General features: G+C 42.5%; 1 protein-coding gene across 5 annotated transcripts in view; it reads right to left on the minus strand.

Moving 5' to 3' along the window:
* Positions 1-26,169, minus strand: part of REPS1 (RALBP1 associated Eps domain containing 1) — a 61,660-nt gene that overhangs the window by 28,758 nt on the left and 6,733 nt on the right. For 4 of the 5 annotated variants that reach the window (XM_054985552.1, XM_054985525.1, XM_054985543.1 and 1 more), the window contains exons 3-8: positions 24,754-24,950; positions 17,536-17,689; positions 10,719-10,846; positions 10,072-10,234; positions 9,439-9,502; positions 918-1,072 (exon numbers count right to left, since the gene is read on the minus strand). In XM_054985552.1, the coding sequence (XP_054841527.1) occupies positions 918-1,072; positions 9,439-9,502; positions 10,072-10,234; positions 10,719-10,846; positions 17,536-17,689; positions 24,754-24,950 (861 nt within the window). The remainder of the gene's footprint in view (positions 1-917; positions 1,073-9,438; positions 9,503-10,071; positions 10,235-10,718; positions 10,847-17,535; positions 17,690-24,753; positions 24,951-26,169) is intronic. The other variant, XM_054985535.1, reaches the window with a different exon arrangement.

Raw genomic sequence — 26,169 nt, forward strand, 5'->3', positions numbered from 1 at the left:
CGGACAATAAATATTTAAAGGAATATAAAAATAGAAAATAAAAATGATTAAAGTCAGCACTGAACTACAGTAGACTCTACCAGCTGCACAGAATCTAGCTCCAGGCTCAAGGTCTGCTAAAAAAGGGGGTCTACCAGGGGTTCTCTGGAGGATAAATGCATATCTGATATTGCAATGAGCAGAACATGCCCAACTGTTTCAATTTCCCCCTTGGCATAAGGAATATACATTCCTGGTACAGCACATCATGGCGTCTCCCTTCCAAATGTGCAGAGGGAAGAACATGAACTGGGTCAGAGTAAAAGCTTTTCTGTACTTGAGAATAAATTATCAAGATAGTTAGATGACATACATTTCTTGTCCCTAAAAAAAATGGTATTTTGTGACAAGGCTTAAACATCAATCTAGTCTGAGCATAGACACAGTGCTGCAAAATATACTCAGGGTTCTGTATTCCCTGTCCCTTTCCCTGGCACAGGCCACGGGCGGCCACTGGAAAATGAAGGGTATGTGCACACATCAACTCTTACTGTGTGTTCTATTCACTCTGGAGCAAATGGACTGGATGAGGATATGAAAATGAAAATGGCCAGCAAAGGCTCTTGTAATGCAGAGATTTAGTAGAGGGAGAGGACAAGGAGGACAGGAAAAGGAGCTCCATTGTACCCTATGGTAACTCTTTTATTGTGGGCCATATACCTATGCTTGGAAGTAGATCAGACCCACAGCAATTTAACTGATTTTCATATAAAAAGGGCGGGGGATTTCTCTCTTAAATTGGAAAAAAATATGGATGCACAAGTGACTTCTAATATATGAGGAAGCAGTAGCAATTTTTCATTTTGTTAAATATATGTTAATAGGTTGCCACTAGCAATATTTGCAAAAGGAAATAAACATTTTTAGAAAAAATGTACCTGTTGAATCCTCCAAATCAATCAGTTTGGGCATTAAACTTTCAGGCAGCTTTTCAGGCAAATCATAGCCATTCTTTCTTGCAACTACTAGATGAAAAGCAGCACAGAACTCATCCAGTGTTAATGCACCATCTTTATCAAAGTCTGATAGTTCCCTAAGGAAGAAACACATTATTTCTGAACTTTGGAAAAATGTTTCTTTTATTATATCTTTGAACATGCTGAATAGTTTGAAATGTTCTAGTCAAGACCAGGTTTTACAACAAATTATGTTTTGCTGTGAACATATGAAGTCTCTGTTGCTACATAGCCTGGCACCCTGATTTTAAACACATGTTCATACCTGTAAAAGCTGGGAGGCAAAATAAAACAGAGTTGCGCTTACCGTAACTACTGTTCATTGACGTCTTCTGTGCAGACACACATGGGACTGCGCCTGCGCAGGCCTGCCGACCGGATTTTTCTTTCTAGCAAACGTCCACTAGGGGGCGCACGTCCGACCCAATGCGCATGCGCGGCCGTTTCCCGCCCGAGCGACATTGGGCGACGTCGCCCCCTTTCCCCTCAGTTTCTCCTTTGCCGCCGAATGCCTTCACATTATCTGGAAGAACACAGCGGGGTAGGAGGGAGGGTTGTGTGTCTGCACAGAAGACGTCAATGAACAGTAGTTACGGTAAGCGCAACTCTGTTTTCACTGTCCGTCTTCTGTGCAGCCCCACATGGGAGACTCACAAGCCACTTACCCAGGAGGCGGGCATGTGTTCTCACAGAAAAAGAGACTGAAGCACTGCTTGAGCCACAGCAGCCTCTTTCCTTTCCCACACATCTAGTGCATAATGTTTAGTGAACGTGTCAGAAGACGACCACGTTGCAGCCCTGCAGATGTCATGCAAGGGCACGCCCCTAAAGAAGGCCGCTGAAGCAGCCTGTGCTCTGGTGGAATGAGCTTTTAGTTCCAAGGGGCAAGGTAACTGAGCATGCGAGTAGCAGGCTCTAACAGCTTGAGTGACCCAACGTGAAATTGACTGGGCTGTAGCAGCCTTTCCCTTCCTGGGCCCATAATAGCACACAAACAGTTGTTTGGCACTCCTAAACTGTGATGTACGTTGGAGGTAAAATAAAATAGCCCTTCTCACATCCAAAGAATGTAAGGCCCTTTCAGAGTTATCAGAAGGGTCAGGAAAAAAGATAGGTAGGACAATGTCCTGTGAGGTGTGAAATTGCGTGGACACTTTGGATCTAAAACGAAGGTCAGGTCTCAGCACCACCTTATTCTGATGGACCTTCAAAAAGGGAGGGTCCCACCTCAGTGCAGCCAGCTCGCTAACCCTACGGGCAGACGTAATGGCTATCAAAAAGGCCACCTTACAGAATAACCATTTCAATTCACAGGTGGCCAGTGGTTCAAAAGGTGATTTCATAAGCCCTGCCAATACTACTTGTAGTGACCATTGGGGAACAATTTCCTTGACCTGTGGAAACATATTGTACAACCCTTTCAAAAAAGACTTCAACAAACTGTGGGAGAACACCGTCTTCCCATCTATTTTAGGGTGGAAGGCTGAAATGGCAGCCAAATAAACTTTAATAGAGGAATTAGAGAGTCCCCCGTCCTTTAGGGACAGGAGGAACTCAAACACAGAAGACAACTGGCAATCCCAAACATTAACTTCGTTGTCAGCAGCCCAGGCCTCAAAACGCTTCCATTTAGCTGCGTATGACCTGCGAGTGGTGTCCCTACGGGCATTCAACAAAATTTCAGCTACCCTGTCAGACATCCCCTCCGTCCCCGAATGTGCCAAGCAGTGAGGTTGAGTTTGGGTAGATCGTGATACCAAACTCCTTTGTCGGACAGAAGGTCCGGGTTCAGTGCGAACCGATAATATGACCCCTGCGAAAGCTGCATGACATGTTGGAACCATGCTTGTCTGGGCCAGAAGGGGGCCACTAGAATTAAGCACGGCCCATCCCTCTGGATCTTGCTGACGACCCGAGACAGCAGTGGGAACGGAGGGAAGGCATAAAACAGGTGCCCTGTCCAGCGTATCTGGAACGCGTCCCCTAGGGAGCGGTGACCTAGCCCTCCCCTGGAGCAGAATTGCGGGGCCTTCTTGTTGGCCTCTGCCGCAAAGAGGTCTACGTCTGGGAACCCCCAGTCCAAAAAGATGGTGTTCAGGTAATTGTCTGCGACGGTCCATTCGTAGCTGTCGAATTGCATCCGACTCAGCGTGTCCGCGATGACATTGGTGGTGCCGGGAATATGGACCGCCTGAATGAACACGCCTCTGTCCAAGGCCCAGTTCCAGATCCGAACGGCCTCGTCGCAGAGGGCCTTGGATGTAGTGCCCCCTTGCTTGTTCAGGTAGAACATCGTGGTGCAATTGTCTGTGAGCACCTGAACTGCTTTCTGCTGCAGTGTGTCTGCGAAAGCGATAAGGGCATAACGGACCGCTCTCAATTCTAGCAGGTTAATGTGATCTTCCCGTTCCTGCTCTGACCAAACCCCATGTGCCCTAAGGGCTCCACACTGGGCTCCCCATCCTATCGTGGAGGCATCAGTCGAGATTGTGATCTCGGTTTGGACGGACCCAAATGCAACACCCCCAAGGAGGTTAGTGTCATCAAGCCACCATCGTAAGGCACGGATAATCCCTCTGGGGATGGAATATCGTTTATTCTGGGACTCGTGTTCAAAATAATGAACCGACAGGAACCACAGCTGGAGAGGTCGCATGTGCAACCGGGCCATAGGGGTGACAGCTGTAGAAGAGGCCATGAGGCCCAGCAGCCTCTGAATCGCTGTCACGGATTGGAACCTGCACTTGGAAAAAAGGTTCACCATCCTGCCAATTCTTAATGCACGCTCCCTGGGCAGAAAACCTCTGTTTACAGCACCATCCAGTTCCATACCGATAAACAGTATTCTTCTGGATGGGGTAAGGTTAGACTTCTGCAAATTGACTAAAAGCCCTAACCGGGAGCAGGTGAGCATCACTGTACTAATCTGGGCCATGAGTGCATCAGCAGAGGGAGCTGCTAGAAGCCAATCGTCAAGGTAGGGATAGATGGTACAACCCCGTTCCCTCAAATAAGCCACCACCACAGCCATACACTTAGAAAAAACCCGTGGGGCTGTTGAGAGACCAAAGGGAAGCACTCGGTAATGGTAGGCCTTATTGTTACATAGAAACCTAAGGTACTTCCAATGATTAGGATGGATGGCAATATGAAAATATGCATCCTTGAGGTCCAGAACAGCGAACCACATGTCCTCGGGCATTAACTGGAGGACCGTGTTCAAGGTAAGCATCCTGAACCTCTTGACGAGAACGAATTTATTCAGTTCCCGTAGGTCTAAGATGGGTTGTACCCCTCCATCCTTCTTGTCTACCAGGAACATCCTGGAGTAAAAGCCTAAAGGGGGGTCCTGAGGGAGCACCTCCTGCACAGCCCCCTTTTCTAGCAATGCTACAACCTCAGCCTGTAAGTTATGAGAAGAGGATTGCATTGAGCGGTCAGGAAGAGACAACACTGGGTAAACATCAAACTGAATTTTATATCCAACATTAACGATGTTAAGAACCCAACTATCGGATGTAATTTCTGCCCATGCAGAGGCAAACTGAACCAATCTGTTCCCAAACACGACAGACAGTTCGAATTCTAGTCAGAACTGCTTTGGCTGCGTTGCTGACTCTTTGGCATCGTGGGCTTGGGGACCGCGACGAGGGCGGTAGTTAGGCCTCCGGCGTTGGTAGGAACTTGCAGGCTGCTGGAATTGCCTGTAGGACCCATAACGAGGATACGGCTGGTATCGCTGTTGCCGACCACGATAGCCCTGTGAAGGGCGATACTGGAACCGATTTTCGGTGGATGGTCTGGTCGGGAGAATGCCGTAGGAACGGGCTGTCAGCCGATCTTTGCGTTTCTGGGAGAGGTAGTCATCCGTCTTGGATGAGAACAGGGATTGACCCTCAAAGGGCAGATTCTCAACCTTATTACGTGTCTCGACCGGCAACGCAGTCGTGCGGAGCCACGAGTGTCTGTGGAGGACGACGGAGGAAGCTAGCGCCCTCGCAGAGGTATCAACCGTGTCACGGCCCGCGTTTATTTGTTGCCGAGACAGCCGCAGGGCTTCATCGAGGATCACCTTTGCCAACACCCTCTGGTCTGCCGGCAGTTTCTCCATGAAGGCCGCCATACGGTTCCAAAGGAATATTTGGTACGCCCCCATAATGGCCGAGTAGTTAGAGATTTTCAGCGTCAGGGCAGCGGAGGAATACAACTTCTTGCCCAGGGAATCCAGCTTCCTACTCTCCTTGTCAATGGGCATCGCATAAGACCCCTGGCGTTGGCGGGTCTGCATTTCCTCCGTAATGAGGGAAGAAGGAGGCGGATGTGCAAAGAGGTATGCACAAACGTCATCTCGCGTCTTGTACAGGGCCTCCAGCTTGCGGGACGTAGGGTACACTGAGGCCGGTTTCTCACAGATGTCATGAATGATTTCCACCAAACCCTCGGTGAACGGGAACGCGATAGTTGGAGGGTTACCGGATTGGACATATTGTAGAATCTTGTCCTTTGGCTTAGGATCCACAGCCGATATCTCGATGTCGAGAGAACGGGCCATTCTGACCATCTGCTCAGAATAGAGCCGGTAGTCCTCAGAGGGTGACACACGACCAGTCCCAATAATGATGTCATCTGGCGAGGGGTCAGACGGTGGGCTGGGACTCGGGCACTGATAAGGCTCCGCACGTTGGTAAGGGGAGACGCGCCTGGGAGAACCATAGTGGGAGAACTCACTACGAGTATCACCCCAATACTCCCTTCCAAACGATGGAGAGCTGGCATACAGGGAGCCCTCTCTGTCATAGCCACTCCGAGGGAGGCGATAAGGCCGGTCCTCCCTTCCCATATAATCATCGGCATGCCACGTCTCGGTAGCCCGAGTCGGAGCGTCGGGCAGGTCACCATCGTCATCAGTGGAGTGGTGTAACGGAGGTGACAGGTGTGGCGACGGGGTCGAGGGCTTCTCCCAGAGGACTTCATCCGTCTGAACCGACGTCGACTGCTGGTGCTTAGATTTTTTCTTCGACTTCTTTCCGCCCTTGGAGGCTGAAGTCGGATCGGAGCTTCGGTTCCGATCAATCGGAGCCGGTGACATAGACAACGGATCCGAAACCTTCGGATCCGATCGAGGGCCTGCCTTCGGAACACGACCAGTGCGAACCGATTCAGCGGGCTTCGGAGCCGACGCCGTCGGAGTCGGAGTCGGATCCGATGGCTTGGGAACCGACCCAGCCGAAATGTTCGGAGCTGACGAAGTCCTCGGCACCTTCGGAGCCGATGTGGCGGTCGGTTCCGACCTCGATGGGGACCTGGAACGGCGCCGCTTCCGAGTCGGATCCGACTGCGGAGTGGAGTGCTTGCTACCCGACGCGGAACTCGCAGCCTCCTTCGGATCCGGGGTCGAGTGTTGGGCTTGTCGGCGATCCGGCGAGCGGGAACGCGAACTGGAAGCGGCTCTTCGGACAGATTTCGTCTCAGGGGGGGTGTCAACCGTCCCACCAGCCGGTGGCGGCCCCCCCGGGGTACCCGGGGCCCCCGACGCCCGCATCGCCCATCTCCACAGCAGGGCGTTCAGCCTATTCGCCCTCTCAGCCCTCGCCTTCGGGGTGAACCGTTGGCAGTGCTCACATTTCCCGACGATGTGCCCTTCGCCCAGGCACTCGAGGCACACGGAGTGACCGTCCGTCCTCGTCATCTTCGTGGAGCAGGTGGAACAGCGCTTAAAAAGCGACTTCTCAGACATCTCACGATCAGAAAAAGTTTCCTCAGAAAAAGTTTCCTCAGAAAAACGGACAGCTAGATCTTCACCGGTCGGCGGCAAAGAAGAAACTGAGGGGAAAGGGGGCGATGTCGCCCAATGTCGCTCGGGCGGGAAATGGCCACGCATGCGCATTGGGTCGGACGTGCGCCCCCTAGTGGACGTTTGCTAGAAAGAAAAATCCGGTCGGCAGGCCTGCGCAGGCGCAGTCCCATGTGGGGCTGCACAGAAGACGGACAGTGAACCAAGCACTTTCCCACATCATGCATCTCCTGATGAACTGCATCACTTCAGACTGAAGGTATAAAACTGAATACTTAAATTCTCTCTGCAGAACACGAACTAACTTAATACAGAAGAAGGTAAAGCCAAGACATCTGAAGTATTAACATTTCAGTTGCAGGAATATTTTAGGATCTCTTCTCAAGCCCTGCTCTCCATGCCCCTGCCTTCAGAAGTGAGGTGGGCAGTGACTAGAAAAAGGGCATTTTCTATGGTCAGATCTCACCTCTGGAATGTCCTCCCTCTTGAGGCTCACTTTCTTTTAGCTGCCAAGCCAAAAGACATCTTTTTACACTGACATTTAATTAGAGGGTTTTTTTTAAAAAAAAAAAATCTTAACAGCTTTTTAGTGGTCTATTTCTATTTTATGGATAGTTTTTATGCTGTTTATGTCCAATGGGCTGTTTTTAAAATTATTTTTACACTGTTATGTTTTAATTGTGAGCTACTACAAACAGGACTCTGAAGGGGCAGCATAGAAATACCTTATGTAAATAATATTTTATATGAGGGGCACATGAAGTTTCCTATTTGCAGCTGGAAGCTGCTGTTCATCCATTGTCTCCTTTTAGATTAACAAAATTGAGGTGTGCATTTTTATATGCTAGTAGTTTCAGCAGAATTTAGTCACTACTAACTTTGTTCATATTATGCTTATTAGGCAGAAGCAACTTCCACTATAATAAGCAGGATGTACTGCCCAGTAGCTAACTCAAACCAGCATTTCTAATCTACCAGTTTCTCCATTCATTTTAACAGAGGTGGAAGCTTCAACTGTATATTCCTTTATATGTACAAAATTACTTTTTGGCAAAAATGAACAAGGAATATATACTCCCATCCCAGGGCTGTCAATCAATGGCAGAGCATATGCTTTGCATGCAGAACGCTCTAAGGTTCAATCCCTGACATAGCCAGCTAAAAAAGGATTTTAAGTAGCAAAGATATTTCTCTACCTAGAGTGTCACTGGCAATCAGAAGAGACAATATTGAGCCAAGTGAACTTTTTATTTGATGTTATAAGGAAGCTTCATCTGAAGCTATTGTAGATGTAACAGGCAGAACACAAAGCACATGTATACATAGTAGAGATGGGCACGAACCACAATATGAACTAAAGTTCGTCACAAACCGGGCTGGTTCATGCTTTGCAAACCAGTGGTTTGTGGAAACCTGTTTTGCACGAGCTTCCATGAACTGGTCTGCCGGTTCGTTTGGTTCGTGTTAAACCCCAATACCCCTTTCCCTGCTGCTTCGCAGCGGCAGGGAAAGGGGCATTTCCACCCCCATGTCAGCTGCTTGTCAGGGATCTCCCCAACAAGCAGCTGATTCAAGCCTGCGGGGGTAAAATGTCCCTTTCTGTGCCGCTTTGCAGCAGCAGGGAAAGGGACATTTCCACCTCCAGATCAGCTGCTTGGCGTTTTTTTCCCCGGTTCGTGCCCACCTTTAATATATAGAGATGTGCTTATCAAGCAAAAATGGTCTAGATTCTGTAAGATAAATTTATTCTAGTTAGACACACTTGATTGAAAATTCTAAAAGAGGTAACAAAAGTATAAAGTGCTACCAGTAATATATCAAATTCTAAGAAATAGTATTATAAATATCTAAGACATACAGTATTATAAATATCTAAGACTATTGTAGTTTTCTACAATAGTTCAAAATGGGTAAGAGGGCCAAAATACAATAAATAGTAATATATTCAATTCATTCACCCGGAAATTCAACAGGTTAGAGCAAGAAATGCATAAACAATCTTCAAAGTGGTGAGTATCCAAATGTATGACAAAAAGCAATAAAGTGCAAACTGATATCTCTGTATTCTCTCTATAGGTAGAGACAGAACAACAGAAGAAAGTTCCAAAGAGTCTCCAGCAGGTAAATATCTCTCATGGTATCAATAATCATACATATCTTGATTATATTTCTTTTTTCATTGTAAGTGAAGCCGGGGAATAGGAAAGGAGATGTCACATTCCAACAAGAAGCCAGCTAATCAATCTCCTGTTTCATCTATTTAACTTCATCAGGGAATACAAATAATCCACCATGCATCCACAGGCACACATGCACCCTCTTGTGTGGCAGCGTAAGGTGCAACCTATGCTTTGGCTGTGAATCAGATCAGGCCCCAGCAATGGTCCATCAAGGTCAGTATTGCCTACTCAGACTGGCAGCAGCTCTCCAGGATTTCAGGCATAGATCTTTCACATCACCTACTACTTGGGCCTTTCAACTGGGGGTGCTTGGGATTGAACCTGGGATCTTCTGCATACCACTGAGACACAGCACCACCCATATGGTAATACATTTTGTAATTTTTATCTACTTGTGAAATACTTCAATTGCTGTTAAAGAATGGTGATTCTTAACAAGTAATTATTTAAGTTATACTTCAACACTTACCAAATGTGTGAAAGCTCAAGAATAGGGAGTTTTGATTTCGTAAAAAATTCTTTAGCTGCAGACCCTGAAATATCAAAAGGAATGTTTAAAGGACTTCCTGAAATGTACTCTTCTTAAACATCTTAAAATACACTGCAGAATTGCTTATCCAGTACTGAGTTTCTATAACAGTAACAGCAAATGAGAGGAAAACTTAGTTCAAAAATTACTATAGAGTCCAAACATAAAACTGCAGCTCTCAGTTATAATCTTTCTATATAAAAGGCAAGCCGTATTGGCAACGATGCACTTTTTATCCTGGTGCATCTATGCAAGAGCACCAGGATAAAAAGTGCGTCATGGCCAATGGAGCCTCCAGAGGGCCCTGCCATGGCAGGACAGCCAGGTGAACCAGCCCGTATCTCCGGAGTGTGCCCTTGTAGGAGAAAGGCCAGGCAAGCTGGCCAGTCCCTTCGGAGGGTGCCACTGCAACCTGAAGCCTAGCGTTCCTGAGTTTTCTGGGACCTGTTTTTTTAAAAACAGGCTCTGTAGCTAGTTGTATATAGAAGACAAATATAATATTGTTGTCACAAGTAGAAAAATGAAATGCACACCTGCTGCAATTTCGTTAATTTTTGTGTTGAAAGAACTCACCTGGAATATATCCATTTAGATCAGGTTGAATGGTTTTAAATTGATTTACATAATACTGCCTTTGTTCATCTGTTATTTTCCAAGGATCGTCATAACTACTTGATTGCCTACGAATTTCATTAGCTGTTGTAGCTGATGCTACAGTTCGTACTGTCGTCTGATCCTGTAATGAAATATTGTTTCCTCAGCATTATCTACATTCACCAGATACCTTTTAGTTTCTATATTAGCCTATAAAAAGGAAAAGACAGCTGTTTATTGTAGTTTTAAAAACTTCTGAATGATACCATAGTTGAGCAGGACTATAAAGCAACCAAAAATATAATCTGAACATTTAAGTGATAAAATGGCAACATCTATGTATGCAACACAAAGTTATGCAGAGAATAGTTATAAAAAAATTAAGCAAAAAGAAAAGCTGAAAGTTTGATTTTGGACATGCAGGAAGGTTTTAGCTTAAGTGTCCTTAGTATGGAACCTTCAGTGACTTCGGCTCAGTAACAGACATCATATATTTAAATAAAGAATAATGGATCAGAGTCTGATCTTAATTTGTTCACATTTACAGCATGAGTGTTTAGTGATTAAAAAAATGAATGATTAACTGGAATGAAGCAAATCAAAACAATACCAATAAAATGTCACACCTGGACAGAAGCAGGATGCATGGCTAAAATAGTACTGGTTGGTGTGTTATCAGCAAAACTGACCCAGTTTTCTTGATGGGGTGGTGGTGAATGGCCAGACCACATTGGATCACCAGTATTACAGGAGCCTGAAATCAGAAAACAGTTCAGTTTCAAGACTGCCACACAACTTCTTCAAGAAAAGTATAACTTGAAAAATGCACAGATGACCAGTCAAAGAACAACAGTTACAATTAAGCGATCTGCCTTCCCTTCTTTGTGGTCTCTGATGGGTGCAATACCAAGCTGGCCTACCTACAACTCCAAAAATGTGATATACATAATCTTATGCAAATGTTCAAAAATATATGTGGGTTTAAACACTGGGGCAGTAAAAACACGCATTATGGAACACAGATCCAGAATTAAAAATCAGGTTATGGAGGCGCCCATAGTCGCCCACTTTGTGGGAAAAGGTCATTCTCTTTATGACCTCCAATATTGCGTAATATACAAGTATAAGCCACACCCCTAGAATGAAACAAATTTGGTAAAAACATTACAAAAAGGGAAGCTTATTTTATTTTTAAATTATGTTCAGTAGTGCCTGAAGGTCTTAATTTAAACCTACATTTATCATAATACATTTAGGATCTGTAACTTTAAATTTCAACTGGATGCAAAATCTGCTGCTGGGTTAAACTTATATACAGCTGAATAAAATTAAGACTTGCAGAGAACCTTATTCAACCATGGTTAGTTGCGGAGGGTTTTGCCACCATAGGAAGGTTTTGGAATAATGAAAGTGGTATGTATATGCTCATTTGGAGAGAATATTTTTGTTTATTTTTAGCTGTAGCACTGTGCTTGATGTTATGTTTATTACAGTTCCATATGAAATATTATCTTCTTCAGGCACTGATGCCTGAAGACTGGGAGAAACGAGCTAGATCAGAAAAAGGCTACATTGGAAGCTCAGGCTTGTTGCAGCTTTTCAGTGCTCTTTGTTTCTATGGAATGAGACTATTGTTAATAACTTGCAAAATACACAACAAATTTTTAAGTAAATTGCAAGCTTTCAGTGCTTTGTAGTCCTATAGACTGTTGGTGTTGATGCATTTGAAATGTTCTATGAATTGTTAAGCATTCTTTAAGTGCCTAGTGGTTCTATGACTTGAGACACAATTTGTGACTGAATTGCTTTACAACTCTTTAGTGCCTTATGGTTTGATAGATTGTGACACATTGTGTTGTGAATAGATCCAGAGGAGTTACCTGTGTTAATCTGTAGTAGCAAAATAGTAAAGAGTCCAGTAGCACCTTTAAGACTAACCAACTTCACTGTAGCATAAGCTTTTGAGAACCACAGTTCTCTTCATCAGATGCATAGAGGATATGAAGAAACTGGCCAGATATATATATAGCTGGTGAGAGGAGGGGGGAGTAGATGCAAATCAGTTGCAAAAGTCATGAAAGAGGTGGAGTGCACAATCCAGGCTGGGTGTGACCTCTCCCCTCCATAGCTGAGTCTGAATAGAATGCCTGAAAGGTAGTTATTTCTGATAATGAGATAACCATTCATAGTCTCTATTCAATCCAAGTCTGATTGAGGCAAATTTACATATGAATTCCAATTCAGCAACTTCCTGTTGGATTTTGTTTTTGAAAGATTTCTGTTGAACTATGGTGACCTTTAAGTCCTTGATGGAATGTTGTGAATAACTCTGAAAGTACTAGGAAGTGTTAATTGATATATATTCCTGTACAGAAGAGATTGTACTATTCCAATCACTTGTTTTATGTGGAATAATGAAAATATGAGTTCACAGTAACATACGTTGTAGTGTTTGATAACACACTTGATTAGTTTGAGCTTAAAAATAACTGATTGGGACGTGAGCCTGTATACATGGCGTTTTTTCCTGTTTAACTTTACACCATGGTCCCTTGTGTCTGTAAGCTACCTGGAAGTGGGTGCAGGTGCCACTTAATGAAAAAATGGACTGAAGAACAGCCTGCCAGAGGAAGCAACTCCATTCACCCTTGTGTCAAGTTCATAATGCTTCACAAACACAGTGAATTGCAGCCATCTGGCCAATCAACAAAGTTCCGAGAGCAGAATTCCCTCAGCAAATGCCTAGGATGCTGCCACAGATCTGAATGAGTGTGCTCTTAATGAATTTTTAACATTAGCTGCTAACACAGTTTAATGTTGTGTGAGATCCAGTAGCTGATGGATTGACACGATACAGGCCATCCCTTACGTTGACCTGTATAAGATAGGAAAAGCCTTGCATTGTATCTGAAAGTATTAAGTGTAATTAACATAAAATACAAGTGCTCTCCTAATACCAAGTGAATGGAGAGGTCTCTCTGCAACATAGTGGAATCAGGAAAGAAAATGGCAGGATTATGCCTTGATTTAGGTGAAAATCTGAAACTACGTTAGGCAGAAAGTTTGTATCTAGATCCAGTGTGACACTACCTTGGATAAACTGGAAGAAGGGCAGGTCATGGTCAGCCATTTTAGAGGCTCTTGTGATGCGAAAAACAGCTATGAGGAAAGCAGTTTTAAATGAGCACTATCTGAGATTGCTCATCACCTTAGGTTCAATCCTTTTGACAGCTTTCTGGAGCTCTCTTGGTCCATCTCACAGGGTGTTTTGTTGTGGGGATAATAATGGCATAGTTTGTAAACCACTCTGAGTGGGTGTTAAGTCATTCTGAAGGGCGGTATATAAATTGAATGTTATTATTATTATTATGAGTGGAGTACGGATGAGATGAAGATCCCACTGAGGAACTAGTGAATGTACAGGGGATGGGGGAACATATGCATACCAACTTCTCCTAAGACGTTGTTTTACTAAGAAAAACTGAGAAAATGGATCTGCCTTCCATCAAGAGTTCACATGAGATGCTAGCTACATGGACTTTTATGGATGAACATGTCAGGCCATATTATCATAGGTTAAACATGTGTTCTTGCACCAGGGCTGGAGTACATGAAGAAAGCCTCCTTTTGCACTGAAATTGAAAAAAGTGTAGAATCTTTTCGATCTGCAGTCATAGGAGCTCCTGGTAGAAAGTTTTCTAGAGTCCAGAAGGAGCTCTGCTACAGCATGTGGTAAGGGTCCTTTAGCTGCATCCTTCAGGCTACCAAGTCTAACAAATCTGGGTGATGACCCCAATGATTGAAGACAGTCTGAAGATACCATCTTTTGTGTCTTCTGATTAATCCTCCAGCTGACCATCAGAGAAAGAGTGGTGGTAGGATGAGCCTTCTAGTAGGAAAGGAACCTTGCACTAGATGAATTCTAGAATAGGTTCAGGATCCAGTAAGATGTCCAGAAACTGATCTCTGAGGTTCAATGTAGGTACATGAAAGGGGACACAAGGAGCATGCTTTGTCTTCTTTTTCTTCTCTGGTTGCAGACATTTGCACTTGCTCTTATGAGACCTTAGCACCAAAGGACCTTGTGTTGGAGAAGAAGTTGCTGGAGCGCTCATAATTCAAAAACAAAAGAGGAACCCACTGGCAAAGGTAAAGGTAACTAAGCAAGGTGAAAACACACCAGTAGGGACAAAATCACAAAACGTATCAAAAATACTATAATGGAGTACAACTCTCATAAATAGTCAATCCAATCAGTAACATAAATCAAGTAAGAATACAAAGACAGGTGCACCTAACATACTCATATGCATGTGATTACATGCACACATATACGCACATGGCAAGAAAATCTGCTTCTGGACAGTAGTGATAGAATGAGAATACTATGGAATAAATAGTGAATGATGATGTGCTATGACTAGTTTTCCAGCTATTGGGACAAGCAATATCCTTGGAAGCCAGATTACTCTCTGTGACTCCGAATTTCCCAAGCTCTACGACAGTGTACACTTCCCTTGTTTGATTATTGCAGTGTTTGGCTCATTTCTATAACTGAACATTAGTGCAGAGTATTTGTATTAGATTGTGTTAAACTGTATCATCAAAGCTCTGCAAAATATGTAACACAATTGCATTTAAAGATAATACTACACTATGAAATGGAATAAGAGTGCAAGGAAGCTATGGATTTTCTTTGTGATACCTCTTTCTGTCTCCTCAGTGAAAACTAGCTGCTGACCACTGAAACTAGAAGGTATGAGAACTCTTTTGATGATATAAGCACTGATTCAGGCATATTTTTCAGATATCCTACAGCATGCAAAACCAGAGGCTAATACATCTGTTCATAAAATCATAAAGGCCAAGTGTGAATGCAACATGGCCTAAGATTCAGTCTGATGATGGCAAGGGGGAAAAGTAGGCAGTGTGGGAGCCACTCAGAGACAGATACAGTACTGGTTGAAAAAGAAATAATAGAGAAGGGAGAGGACAGAAACCTAATAGGCAAGCTAGAGTCTCAAGCAGGAACCAGAGAAGGACAGAGATCAGAGTCTCAGTATGTGGCTGATCTAGTATACACCATGAATCCACAAGAGCAAACAGAGACCCTTGGAATGTATGGTATTAAATGCAGAATTCTCAGCTTTCAAACAGTCTTTTTTCAAATAAAGCAAGTTTCTGGCTCTTAGAACTTGAACACATAAGTAAAATAGCTGCTGAAATCACAGAAGCTAAAAAGATGACTAAATCTGATCATCAATGGTTGTAGAATGGGACTACCCTGGTCCGAACTGGCCAAGTCAAAATAAGTAATTCAAGAGCAAAAATTGCAGAATGATGGACAAGAAAAATTATGCAAACTGGTGTCTAATTTGTAAGTTACATAATTCAGCTTTTCTTCAAACAGATTTTAATTTAGTACAGAATTTTAATTTTTAAATGCAAGAGTATACATTGTTCTACTTAACAAACGTTTAATTGGGAGTTTCTACATCCAACTAGTCCTCTGAATGCATGTAATTAGGCTTGACGTCAGTCAGCAAGATTCTTGACTGGGAACCAGGTAATATCAGATATTTTCCTATGCAGTGGTTAGAGTGTTAGAAACCTACTCAAAGTGCTATCTGCGAGAATAAAATGGAGCAAAGATGTCATCCTGAGCATGTAGAAGAAAGGGCAGTATAGAACTGGAAAATTATTACCACAGTACTTCTTAGAACAGTAATTCTCAAACTTGAGCAATCCAGGGACCCATTTTTTGGGTTTTTTGCAGATCTCCCAGCAGTGCTCAGTATATGAAAGACAGCCTACTTTTAAATCTGTGCACACTCCACCAAAACCTGTTCTTCTACAGCACTCAGAACAATGCGGTGGCAATATCATAAGAAAGTTGAACTAAACTTTTTGAATTGTCTGTACATAGCTTGAATGGTGGGTCTCATTTCAAAGAGTTGTGGTCATGTAAGACCACAACTTAGTAGCCAGTGACTCAAGTTTTAATCAGTATCACTGCTTGATTGGGAGGAACTTTGCACCAGAGACAGCAAGAAACATCTTTGCTGGTTAATAAATTCCAGAGACAGGCCAGCTGAATAGTAGTGGAAAGAGGACTTGAAAAACTTTTAGAGCTACTCACAGAAATAGAAAGAGACCAACATCATACAAATCCTTCAGTGACTGCTACTGTCCATGGATGCACTGGAAAACTGAAGGAAAACCATTTCCATTTTACACCCTAAATAATCATGATGACTGCATTAGGATTCTACTTCCTTGATGTCACTCAGGCAGTTAAATGTTCCTAAGAATGAGCTATTAGATCCCAGCAACTAATCAGCACTTTTCCTGGATTGGTCTGAGGTGGTCTGGAGGTTAGTTGAATCTGGGTAGCAGCAGCTCTGTGTTTCTTCCCTTCAGAACAGGGAGAAGGCAATCCTATGCCCTTCCCTGAGGGAGAGAATCTCCATTATTAGAAAACTGAGAGGATTTCATGTTCACGTTAGACAGATGAGGCTCACATTACCTTTAGAAAGGAATCACAGATCCCACTGAATTTCTCCCTCTCCACAAGTCCTACTTTAAGAAGTGTTGCAATTGCAGAGTTTAAGGGGCCTTTTACGCTTAAAAAAGGTATATTTTGAAGCATATATTATCTGATAATATTTCAAAGTGTAGACTTTTACTTTTTTAAACCACTAAGTAGTGTTCTCTAGTATTTTGTTTCTCTGAACTTTTGTGAACGCTACGGCCATATTTCTTCTCCCACCCTCTAGCCTCTGACTCTTCAAACCAAATATGAACAAAACCAAATTATGTTCAAATAGGATGTAACTTAAGTTACTGAACATTGTGCAGATCAGCACCAACTTAAAAGTGTTAGCATGCAATAAGATATATAAAGTGCATGGAACTTTGAAAAGCATTATTTTCTACTAAATAGTCTTTATCACCCTGTGTCATTACTGAGCCTCCCTAAATGAAGAAAATAAAGTTTAGACTTTCTCAAGTGCAAACATGACCAAAAAGATTTATGATCCAGTTTCCCAGCAGGCTAAGGTACTGAACACATGGATTAAAAAAAACAGGGCAGAGCCAGAGTTAAATAGCGCCACAGGGAAAAAATTCTGTGGACATGAATAGCCATCAGTAAAATTAAGAGCTGTCCCAAAATTATAAGAACAAAGGTCAACACAAAAAACAAGGTACTTCTCTGGGATGAGGAAAGTGAGGCAAGAATAGGAATGCTCAACATTGATGTATAACTTTGCACTGATTAGGAAGAAATGGCAGTTGTCATTTGTTATGGTTTTACTTTCCCTGGTACAATTCCGTAACTCCCTAGAGAAGCCTACACACCAGAAATCTCTTGCTGTCATCATGTTCTCTCTCTCTTTGTTAAGGAAACCCACACCTTAAGGCAACACAACAACACATTTATACCTGATTGTGCTTCACTAAATGGAGCCCAAAAAGGCCCTGATCCAGCAAGAGGTCGCTCATTATTCCCTCCACTGGGATGTCGGCTGTGCTTCCTCCATGAATGTGGAGACGTTGGTGGGGATTGCTGTGGTGAAACAACTGGAGATGGGGACTCCTAATAAAATAAATGAACTTTTAAAAAAAACATGTACTATTAAATGAAACAATTTTCTAAGAACAAAGATTACTTGGCATATTAACCCAGATAATTTTTTAACCATTAAATCAGGAGGTATAGCATGAGTATTCAGTTCTTGCCAGGGGAGTTATTCTACTCATTTTCACTTTTGGTACATACCAGATTATCATAACCCATATCTCAAAAAGTGGATGTTCTTTTATATAAATCACAGTTCCATATACTCTTGTTTTATCACATCCAAAACATCTGAAATCAAATCACTACCTTAAGAATATGTAATATTGCAATATTTAAGTCAGTTCCTGGCTTGCAATATAATCCATATAAGTTTATATGGTCCAGATTTATTGTAAAAAGATCCATACAAATGGTAAATGAACAGCATAATCCTATGCAGATTTACTGGAAACTCATTACTTCAACAGGTAACTTTGCATAGAACTGTACTGCAAAATATTTAATTCTAAACTAATACCACACTTAAAGAAAATGATTAAAAGCAAAATGCTAGATACCTTCAGCAAAATCAGAGTACCCCACCTGCAAGCCATTTAGGGCATTAAAGGTGAGAACTACCACTTTGAATTATGCTGAGAAACAAATGGGCAGCCAGTGCAGATCTTTCAGCACAAGGGTGATGTATTCCCTGTATCTCACCCTTGACAATAGCCTTGCTACTGTATTTTGGATGAGCTGAAGTTTCCAGGCTGTTTTCAAAGGCAGCCTCATGGTCAAGCTCATTACTGTAATCTAACCAGGATGTAATCAGAGCACAGATCACCATGGTCAGATAACACTTTCTGAGCAATAGTCATAGCTGATAAAACATGCTATGTGCCCAAAGGACTTCTGGGCCTTCAACCGTAGGACAGGATCCAGCAGTACCCCCTCCCAACTGCAAGCCCACTCCTTCACGGTGAGCGCTGTCCCCTCTGGGACAGGATGACTTCTCAGTCCTTAAGCAGCTTTGTCATTGACCAGTAGTCCCTCAGTTTTATCTGGGTTGAGTTTTAGTTTATTGGCCTTGATCCATCCTATTACCATCTCCAGGCACCTATTCAGAACTTCTAGATTTGTTCTCTGTCTTTCTCTGACTAGCACTCTTCACATAGAACTAAGGAATAAGTACCTGAAGAACTGACTGAGGCACAGGGAAAGACAGCAAGGATAAGCAGACCCAGATGCATTTCAGGGCAGAACCTAAGCAACAGCTGACATTGTTCAGAGTTCAGTTAAGACACACACGGAAGATCTAGAGAAGTGGTGATTCTTCCCCAGTCCAAGTTTATTCAATGCAGCTACAGCTGGTACAGAATGCTGTGGGCAGAATGCTGACTGAAGTGGGTTCTAAGGACCCTATTGTTCCAGTCTTGTTCAATCCACACTGGCTCCTAAATTGCTTCAAGGCCCAATTCAAGATACTGACTTTTAAAGCCTTAAATGGCTTGGGACAAGCATACCTGAAGACCCAGTTATTCCCATATGAACCTAACCTGACCACTCCAGTCTTCAGAGGCCCTGCTTCGGGTACTCCCAGGAGCTGAGGCAACCTGAGAAAGAGCTATCTCAGTCATGGCACCAAAACTTTTCAACTACTTCCCTAGGGAGATTTGTCTGTCTTCCTCTATCATTGTCTTCCACCAGTAGATGAAAACTTTTTATTCTGTTTGGCATTCCTCAATGCAATACCAAGCTTGCTAACCGGAGTCACATGGGGAATGCAGCTTCTCAAAATATGGGAAAGCTGTGCTGGCTTCTAATTTGCTTTTAGCATGTTCTGGGGGCAGATATTTAAAGTAGAGGTGTGCGCTAAAAAAATCAGTATTTTTCAGATTTAGATATATCATTCCCAATATATCAATAGTTGATATATTCCCAACTATTCAGTATTCCCAATATGTAGATCCAAAAAACCCCCAACCCACTCCCAGGTATAGTATTGAGATTTAGATTTTATTTGGAATTCTGAATATATTCAGCTCCATTATTCCCTATGAGGAAATCTTTTCAGGGGGTTGGAGGGGCTGTTTTTCAAGCAAACTATATCAAAACTGAAGGGAAGCTAGTCCTGTCTACTAAAGAACTCCCAAGTTTTAAACAAATGGGACCAAAGGATCCAACTCTACAGGCCCCTGAGCAAGGTGCCCCTCACCCACTTTCCAGTTCCCTGGGGGGGGGGAACCAAAGTTTTCTCCAGGACACAGGAAGACTTAGCCAGACACACCACAGCAACCACTGACTGAAAACCTCCCAATGCAAAGAGAACCAATAAAGCCCAACAGAACCAATGTCAAACCAGTGAATCCCAGCACAACCAACACCACACCTGAGAATCCCAGCAGAACCAAATTGAAACAAGTGACACTGTTACAAGCCCAACAGAACCAGCAACACTCACAGATGACAGACAAAAGCCAAGGCCAATGCAAATTCAAGAGAACCAACGTCAAACCACAGAATCCCAGCACCCAAACCAGCAAGCAAGCAGTAGCAGGGCAGCCAGCCAGATCTGCCAAGGGCTTATGGCCAGTAAGCAATACTGATATAATCACACATATAGTAATGCTGCCTCCCTTCCCCCTGCTGCCTAGCAAATGTACAAAGAGAGAAAAACCAAGCTGCTGCAAACTTCAAAATGTGATTCCTGGATATTCCTCAATATATTCGGATTATTTAGGAATGTAAATCCTGGTTTATCTGAATATACCCAAATAAGCTGGGTATATCTGGATATATCCAAATAATATAGAAAAAGTGCTTTAGGGGCATATTTTTTAAACCAGATATACCAAATTGCACATCCATAATGTGAAGGGCCATGCTACCATATGAGCCTTCCCATCAGCTGAGATCTGTAGGAGGGGCTGGGTTGCCAGCCACCAGATAGGCCAGTAGATCTCCCAAGTTTCCAGTCCCCATAGAGAAAATGGCTTTTTTGGAGGGTGAACTACCGTGAGGATGCTTCTGTATCCACAATAACAAGACCTACATGGAGAACTGCTTCCCCAGTAATGCCATGGGAAGAAAGATGACCACACACATCTTTTTGACAAGCAGAAGTGCTATCTACTTGTGTGTGTAGACCTGGGATCCCAGTTGCTGTTTCTTGAAGTTTATAGACTAGCTGTTAATAGTCAACATTGAGAGAAAGAGATTCTGCATATGCCCCCTCATTATGGAATAGCCTGCTACAAGAGGTCAAGAAAGCACCCACTCCTGGCTTTCTGCGTACTCTGCAAAACTGAATTATTCAGAAGGAATTTTTACACAGGAAATAAGACTCTGCTGAAAGGAAATGGTTCAAAGAGATGTGTTGGTAAAGGGATAGAGATTGCTGACTATACAATGACTTTTTCTGTAATTATGCTCCTACTGGATAGTTTCTCGGCATTATTTAATATGTCATGCCAATGCGCTTATCATTTGTTCCAGCACTCTTTCAACTCTGAATCAGATTTCTGCCTGTTTTCAAATTTCTATTGTATTGTTTACTGAATATCCACTGTGTAATCTACCTTGAGTCTCAGGGAAGTGGACTATAAATGTAAATAAAATTAAAAAATTAGCCCTACTCCTTGTTTGTGTTTACATTATGTGTTTAAATTTTGTTTTCTCGCTCTCTCACTAAATATTCAGATTATTTTAAATGCTTTTTAATGTCTGAAGTTTTGCTTATCATGTATTCTAATGCCAAATTCACAGGAATAAGATATTCTTTTTTTTAGTCAAATATACATCCAAGATATAAGTGAACTAGATTTTGTGTATCTTGGTCACAGATATTTGAAGATAACCATCTCAGATGTTTGTCATTCATGTAGCGCCTAATTCTTCAATATCACTAGGATGAAGTTCAAATAACTTCCTGAATGCAATAGAGTTGCTTATCTGTAAACTGATGTTCAACCTGTCATCTGTACATTTATATTTATGGGATTGTGCATATAAAGACCACAATACTTAAACATCTAGAGCTTTAGGAAGCTCCCCTTGCCCCCTCTCTGCTACTGTAAGTTCATACTTTTGGTGCAACTCCATGGGGAAGGCAAACTTGCTGAGACCTTCTTAACAAGGATTCAATCTAACAATATATTTACAGACATTACTGGCAGATTCCAACTTTTACCACAATTCCTTTCTTTAGCAGCCCCTTCAAACCCCCAGAAAGTAGTCTCCAGGGATCATGGAACCTACATTAATGAACAGCCTCACAGATATGGGGCTGCAGTGAGATGGGGGTACAATCACTCTTCCTTCTCCTTCCAAGTGCAGCTACACTTTCAGAAGATGCAAGGGAGAATTTCACTCCATTCTTTCTCCTCACAATCCACATGGTTGTTTATCTACATGGGTCCCACAACCTCTCGAACCACTTTCCAGGGGTAAGAAGGGACTGGTGGGTGAAGGGGAACACAATAAAAACCAAGCACCAGGCTCACAGGATTACAAACCCAAATAATCCTGCATGTTTAAGGGAAATCTAAGAAGAGGACACTATAAAAATTTAGCAACATCAGATAAGCCAGCCAGAAGAAAATTGTGATCCTTAAAAGAAGGCCCAAGACTTAAGATTGCATCACTGCTAACTCGCTACCATATTGCATTCACTATGATTAGGAATTTGATCCCTAGCCTACTAGGAATTAAACATTTGGAGACTGACCCTCTACCCTCTACCCTCCAATACTGACAGTACAACCTTTGTATCAATGGACTCTGCAGAGTCCAGAAATAGTATACAGGAAAGACAAAAAGCACATCCAACTTGTTCATGACAAGTTGCAATTAGAGATGCAGAAACAGAGAGATGAACAGATGTGTTTGCTAGCATATCGTCATAACGCTAAGAAAACTCTGCTCGATCTGAGTCAAACCACTGGTCTATCAAAGTCAGTATCTTCTACTCTGATTTGTGGTCTCTCTCAGGGTCTATCATAAAGGTCTTTCTAATTATCTACCTGATCACTGGAGATACCAGGGACTGGAGCTGAGACTTTCTGCATGCACAGCAGATAAATCTACTGCCCATCCCCTGAACATCAAATAACCATAATGTACCTTTGGGGCAGACTATGAAATCTAGAACCATAATTGTCCGTCTCTAACAATCATGGTTCTAGATCTCATGATCTAGATTTCTAGATCTGACAACTCCAAAATGTATTTTGGAGTTGATGGCTTCACTGCCCACTTAATTGGCACTTGGCTAACTACGGTTAACAGTTGAGGCTTGTCCTCAATGACAAGGAAAATTCCACATCACCGCTCAATTTCATTTCAAAAGAAAATGCAGTGGCATGCTGAAGAAGCATCTGGCCCTGAGGTTTGGCAAGTTTCTTGAAAGTAATGTACCTGAAGCTGTCACACTGATAGAACATTGATGGCAGGTAAGATGACCCATCTTGTAGAGTTTGCTTCGTGAATTTCTGGCTATGCAGTTCCCTCTCACAGAGAAAATACAAATCACACTTCTCAGATACAGGGAGCTTGACAACTGCATCCCAGGAACATTACTTGCTACTTGCTGAGTCCCAGCACTTCTAAACACATCCGAAGAGCGGAGCTTTGACTCTCAAAAGATCATACCCTGGAAATCTAGTTGGTCTTTCAGGTGTTACTGGACCCAAATCTTGCTCTTTAGACATGCAACCTGTAAGAAATTTATTTTCTGCTTCACCACAGCATCCTGGTACATTTGTGCACCTCTGAAATTTTTCCAACTTTTTACTGATCTCTCGCAAACCTACTTTGCTCCAAAGTTTTGGGGAAAATCATAGTAAAGTCCAGATTTTCCTGGTCCCACCCTCATAGTAGCTACCTGAGTAGAGGTTCCCTGAATTCTCAGCTTTCATTGAAAATGTCTCTAACCCCTTTTCTGCAACAAAAAGAGCTGGAGACTTTCTAAAAATTAAAGCTGGTAATCAGAGAACCCAATAAATATATTAGTATAACACTAAATCGATATAATGCTATTCAATCTCCAATTTAAATAAAGAACTACTGGGGGAACATGCTGTGTGGAAGCCACAGCAACAACAGGGAATCTGTCCCCATATGGAAAATATCCTAGTTAAGGCCAAAAGCATCTGCAATTACTTCATTTGTCTGTGCTCTCCAGATAATCTTCTCAGGAAAGATCATGCAACTGAGATATTTTAATGCAAACAAACTAGACACATGCAAAGAACACATTCATTTATTTATGTCTGACATAAGCAATATCCTTATTCTTTGAACACAGGCACATCACAGTGAGAAAAATAGATCACGCTCTAAAGCACTAAACAAGATGCCTCAGGGAAGTTTACTGGTAACCTAACTGCAGCAAGTCTGAGACAATTTTAGTATGCTTCCTGTTAAAAAAACAAAAACAAATGTAGTATTTCCAACTCATGCAATTGTGTAATCATTAGTGCCAACATTTAAAAAAAAACAAAAAACAGGAAGATCAGTTTGACCAGAGATATAAAAGCAATCACAACTTTAAGCCTACAACAATAATATACTAGATGTAAATGAAAGAAATTATTTCAAAGGCTAAGGTAATATTCAATACCTGAAGTCAGGTATTGAAGTCAGTTTGGTGTAGTAGTTAAGAGCGCGGGACTCTAATCTGGAAAGCCAGGTTTGATTCCCCACTCCTCCACTTGAAGCCAGCAGGGTGACCTTGGGCTAGTCACAGCTCTCTGGAGCTCTCTCAGCCCTACCCACCTCACAGGGTGTTTTGTTGTGGGGATAATAATGATATAATTTGTAAACCGCTCTGAGTGGGCATTAAGTTGTCCTGAAGGGCGGTATATAAATCGAATGTTGTTGTTGTTGTTATTACCTTTGTTCTGTTTGGCACAAACAATGTGAAATAATGATATGTTGCCTAGTTTGCACTATATATCTTTGTATTTCATAATATGTATGCCATTAAAGGTAGTAAAATAAAAAATAAAATAAAGTAAAATAAAATAAAAAAATAGTATTTCATAATATAGAGCAATGAAATAAAAGTAACAAAAATTTAGAGCTAGTCTTGATTTCAGTACCTGTTGATCTGTCGATGGACGTTGCTGGACTACATCATGGCTCACAGAGCCTTTTTTCACTTGTATTCTGCCTGGAGGAGGAGGAATTGCACCTGAATAGGAGGAGGGATTATCAGCATCTGAGGAATACAAGGACGAATGCCTCAGTTCCTGTTCATTCTTTGACATGACAAATCTGGGCAGGGGAAGGTCCTTGACTGTTAAAATAATGATAAACATTATTAAAATATATTTAAATTACAAAATGCTTAGATAATCCATAAAAATGTGATTTTACTCAAAGTTGCTGTTAATACATCTAATGTAATGTCTCCATAAACTTGCATATTATGATGGTAGCTGCCACAAACCCACATCAAACTCAGGCTTGGGCTGAGCTTCCCCCTACCCCCCTACCTTCTCCTCTGTAAGCCTATGAAGCTGTATACTGGGCTGGACAGCCTTTGGTAGTGTGGTTGATGTTAAGCTTCAACACTCTTCTTTGTCCTACCCTTAGGAATATTACAATTGGTTACCCAGCCAAGTCTTTATAGGGGACGGATCAGGGGTTTGTGCTTCCCTTTATCAGAAACTGGTACATGAGGCTTGGGGAGTTTCCAAAAATATAACTGAAGGTTTATTAACAGAAGTTGAACTTAAAAGGTAGGTAGGCAGGTGTTTAAACGTAATGACAGAAAGGTTTATGTACAACAACTTCACTGGTGTGAGGCACAAAACATTCAGTTACTGGCTGCTTTTAGAGGTTCACACTGCTTCACAGATGTTACACTTGTCAAGTAAAAGCACAGCACAACTTTTCCTCCTCTCTAGACTTAAGGGTGCTCCACAGAGACAGACCCTTCCCAGATCTTGGGCAGGTGTTATAGCTGTGAACTATAATCCTATTCCTGGCACTGAAGGGGAGACTCCTTTCTTCCTCCTTCCTTGGCCCTCTATACTTCCCAGATCTATTGAGTCTACGTAGGGGGTTTATGCTGGTTTCCCCCACTTTAGTCCTAGGACTGTAAGTGCTTCACAAAACACAGAGGACTTTCTGGCTGACCCTCACTGGTCAAAAGCCAGGCTCCAACTCTCTTTCACTCTCTTGTTTACTCTCCAACTCCCAACTGACAGCTTCCCCCAACATTCCATCCCCAACTGCCATTCCAGGCCAGCCACAAGGGGGGAGGAAACCTGTCAATCATAACCCTCTGACTAGGAATCTCAGTGTGTGAAGCTGAGTTCGTCACAGTAGCTAAATTCATTTAGTCATGATATAGTTAAAACTAGTCATAACCCTCTTTTTAGAACCAGGAAATTTTCTACATCAGTGTTATGTAGCTGTTAGAGGATCAAATTTGACCCAGGTTCGAATCCCCATTCTGCCTTGGAAGCTTGTTGGGTGACCTGAAGACAATCATACTTCCAGCCCAACCC

Source organism: Eublepharis macularius, chromosome 1, assembly GCF_028583425.1.
Source record: "Eublepharis macularius isolate TG4126 chromosome 1, MPM_Emac_v1.0, whole genome shotgun sequence".
NCBI classification, from domain to species: domain Eukaryota; kingdom Metazoa; phylum Chordata; class Lepidosauria; order Squamata; family Eublepharidae; genus Eublepharis; species Eublepharis macularius.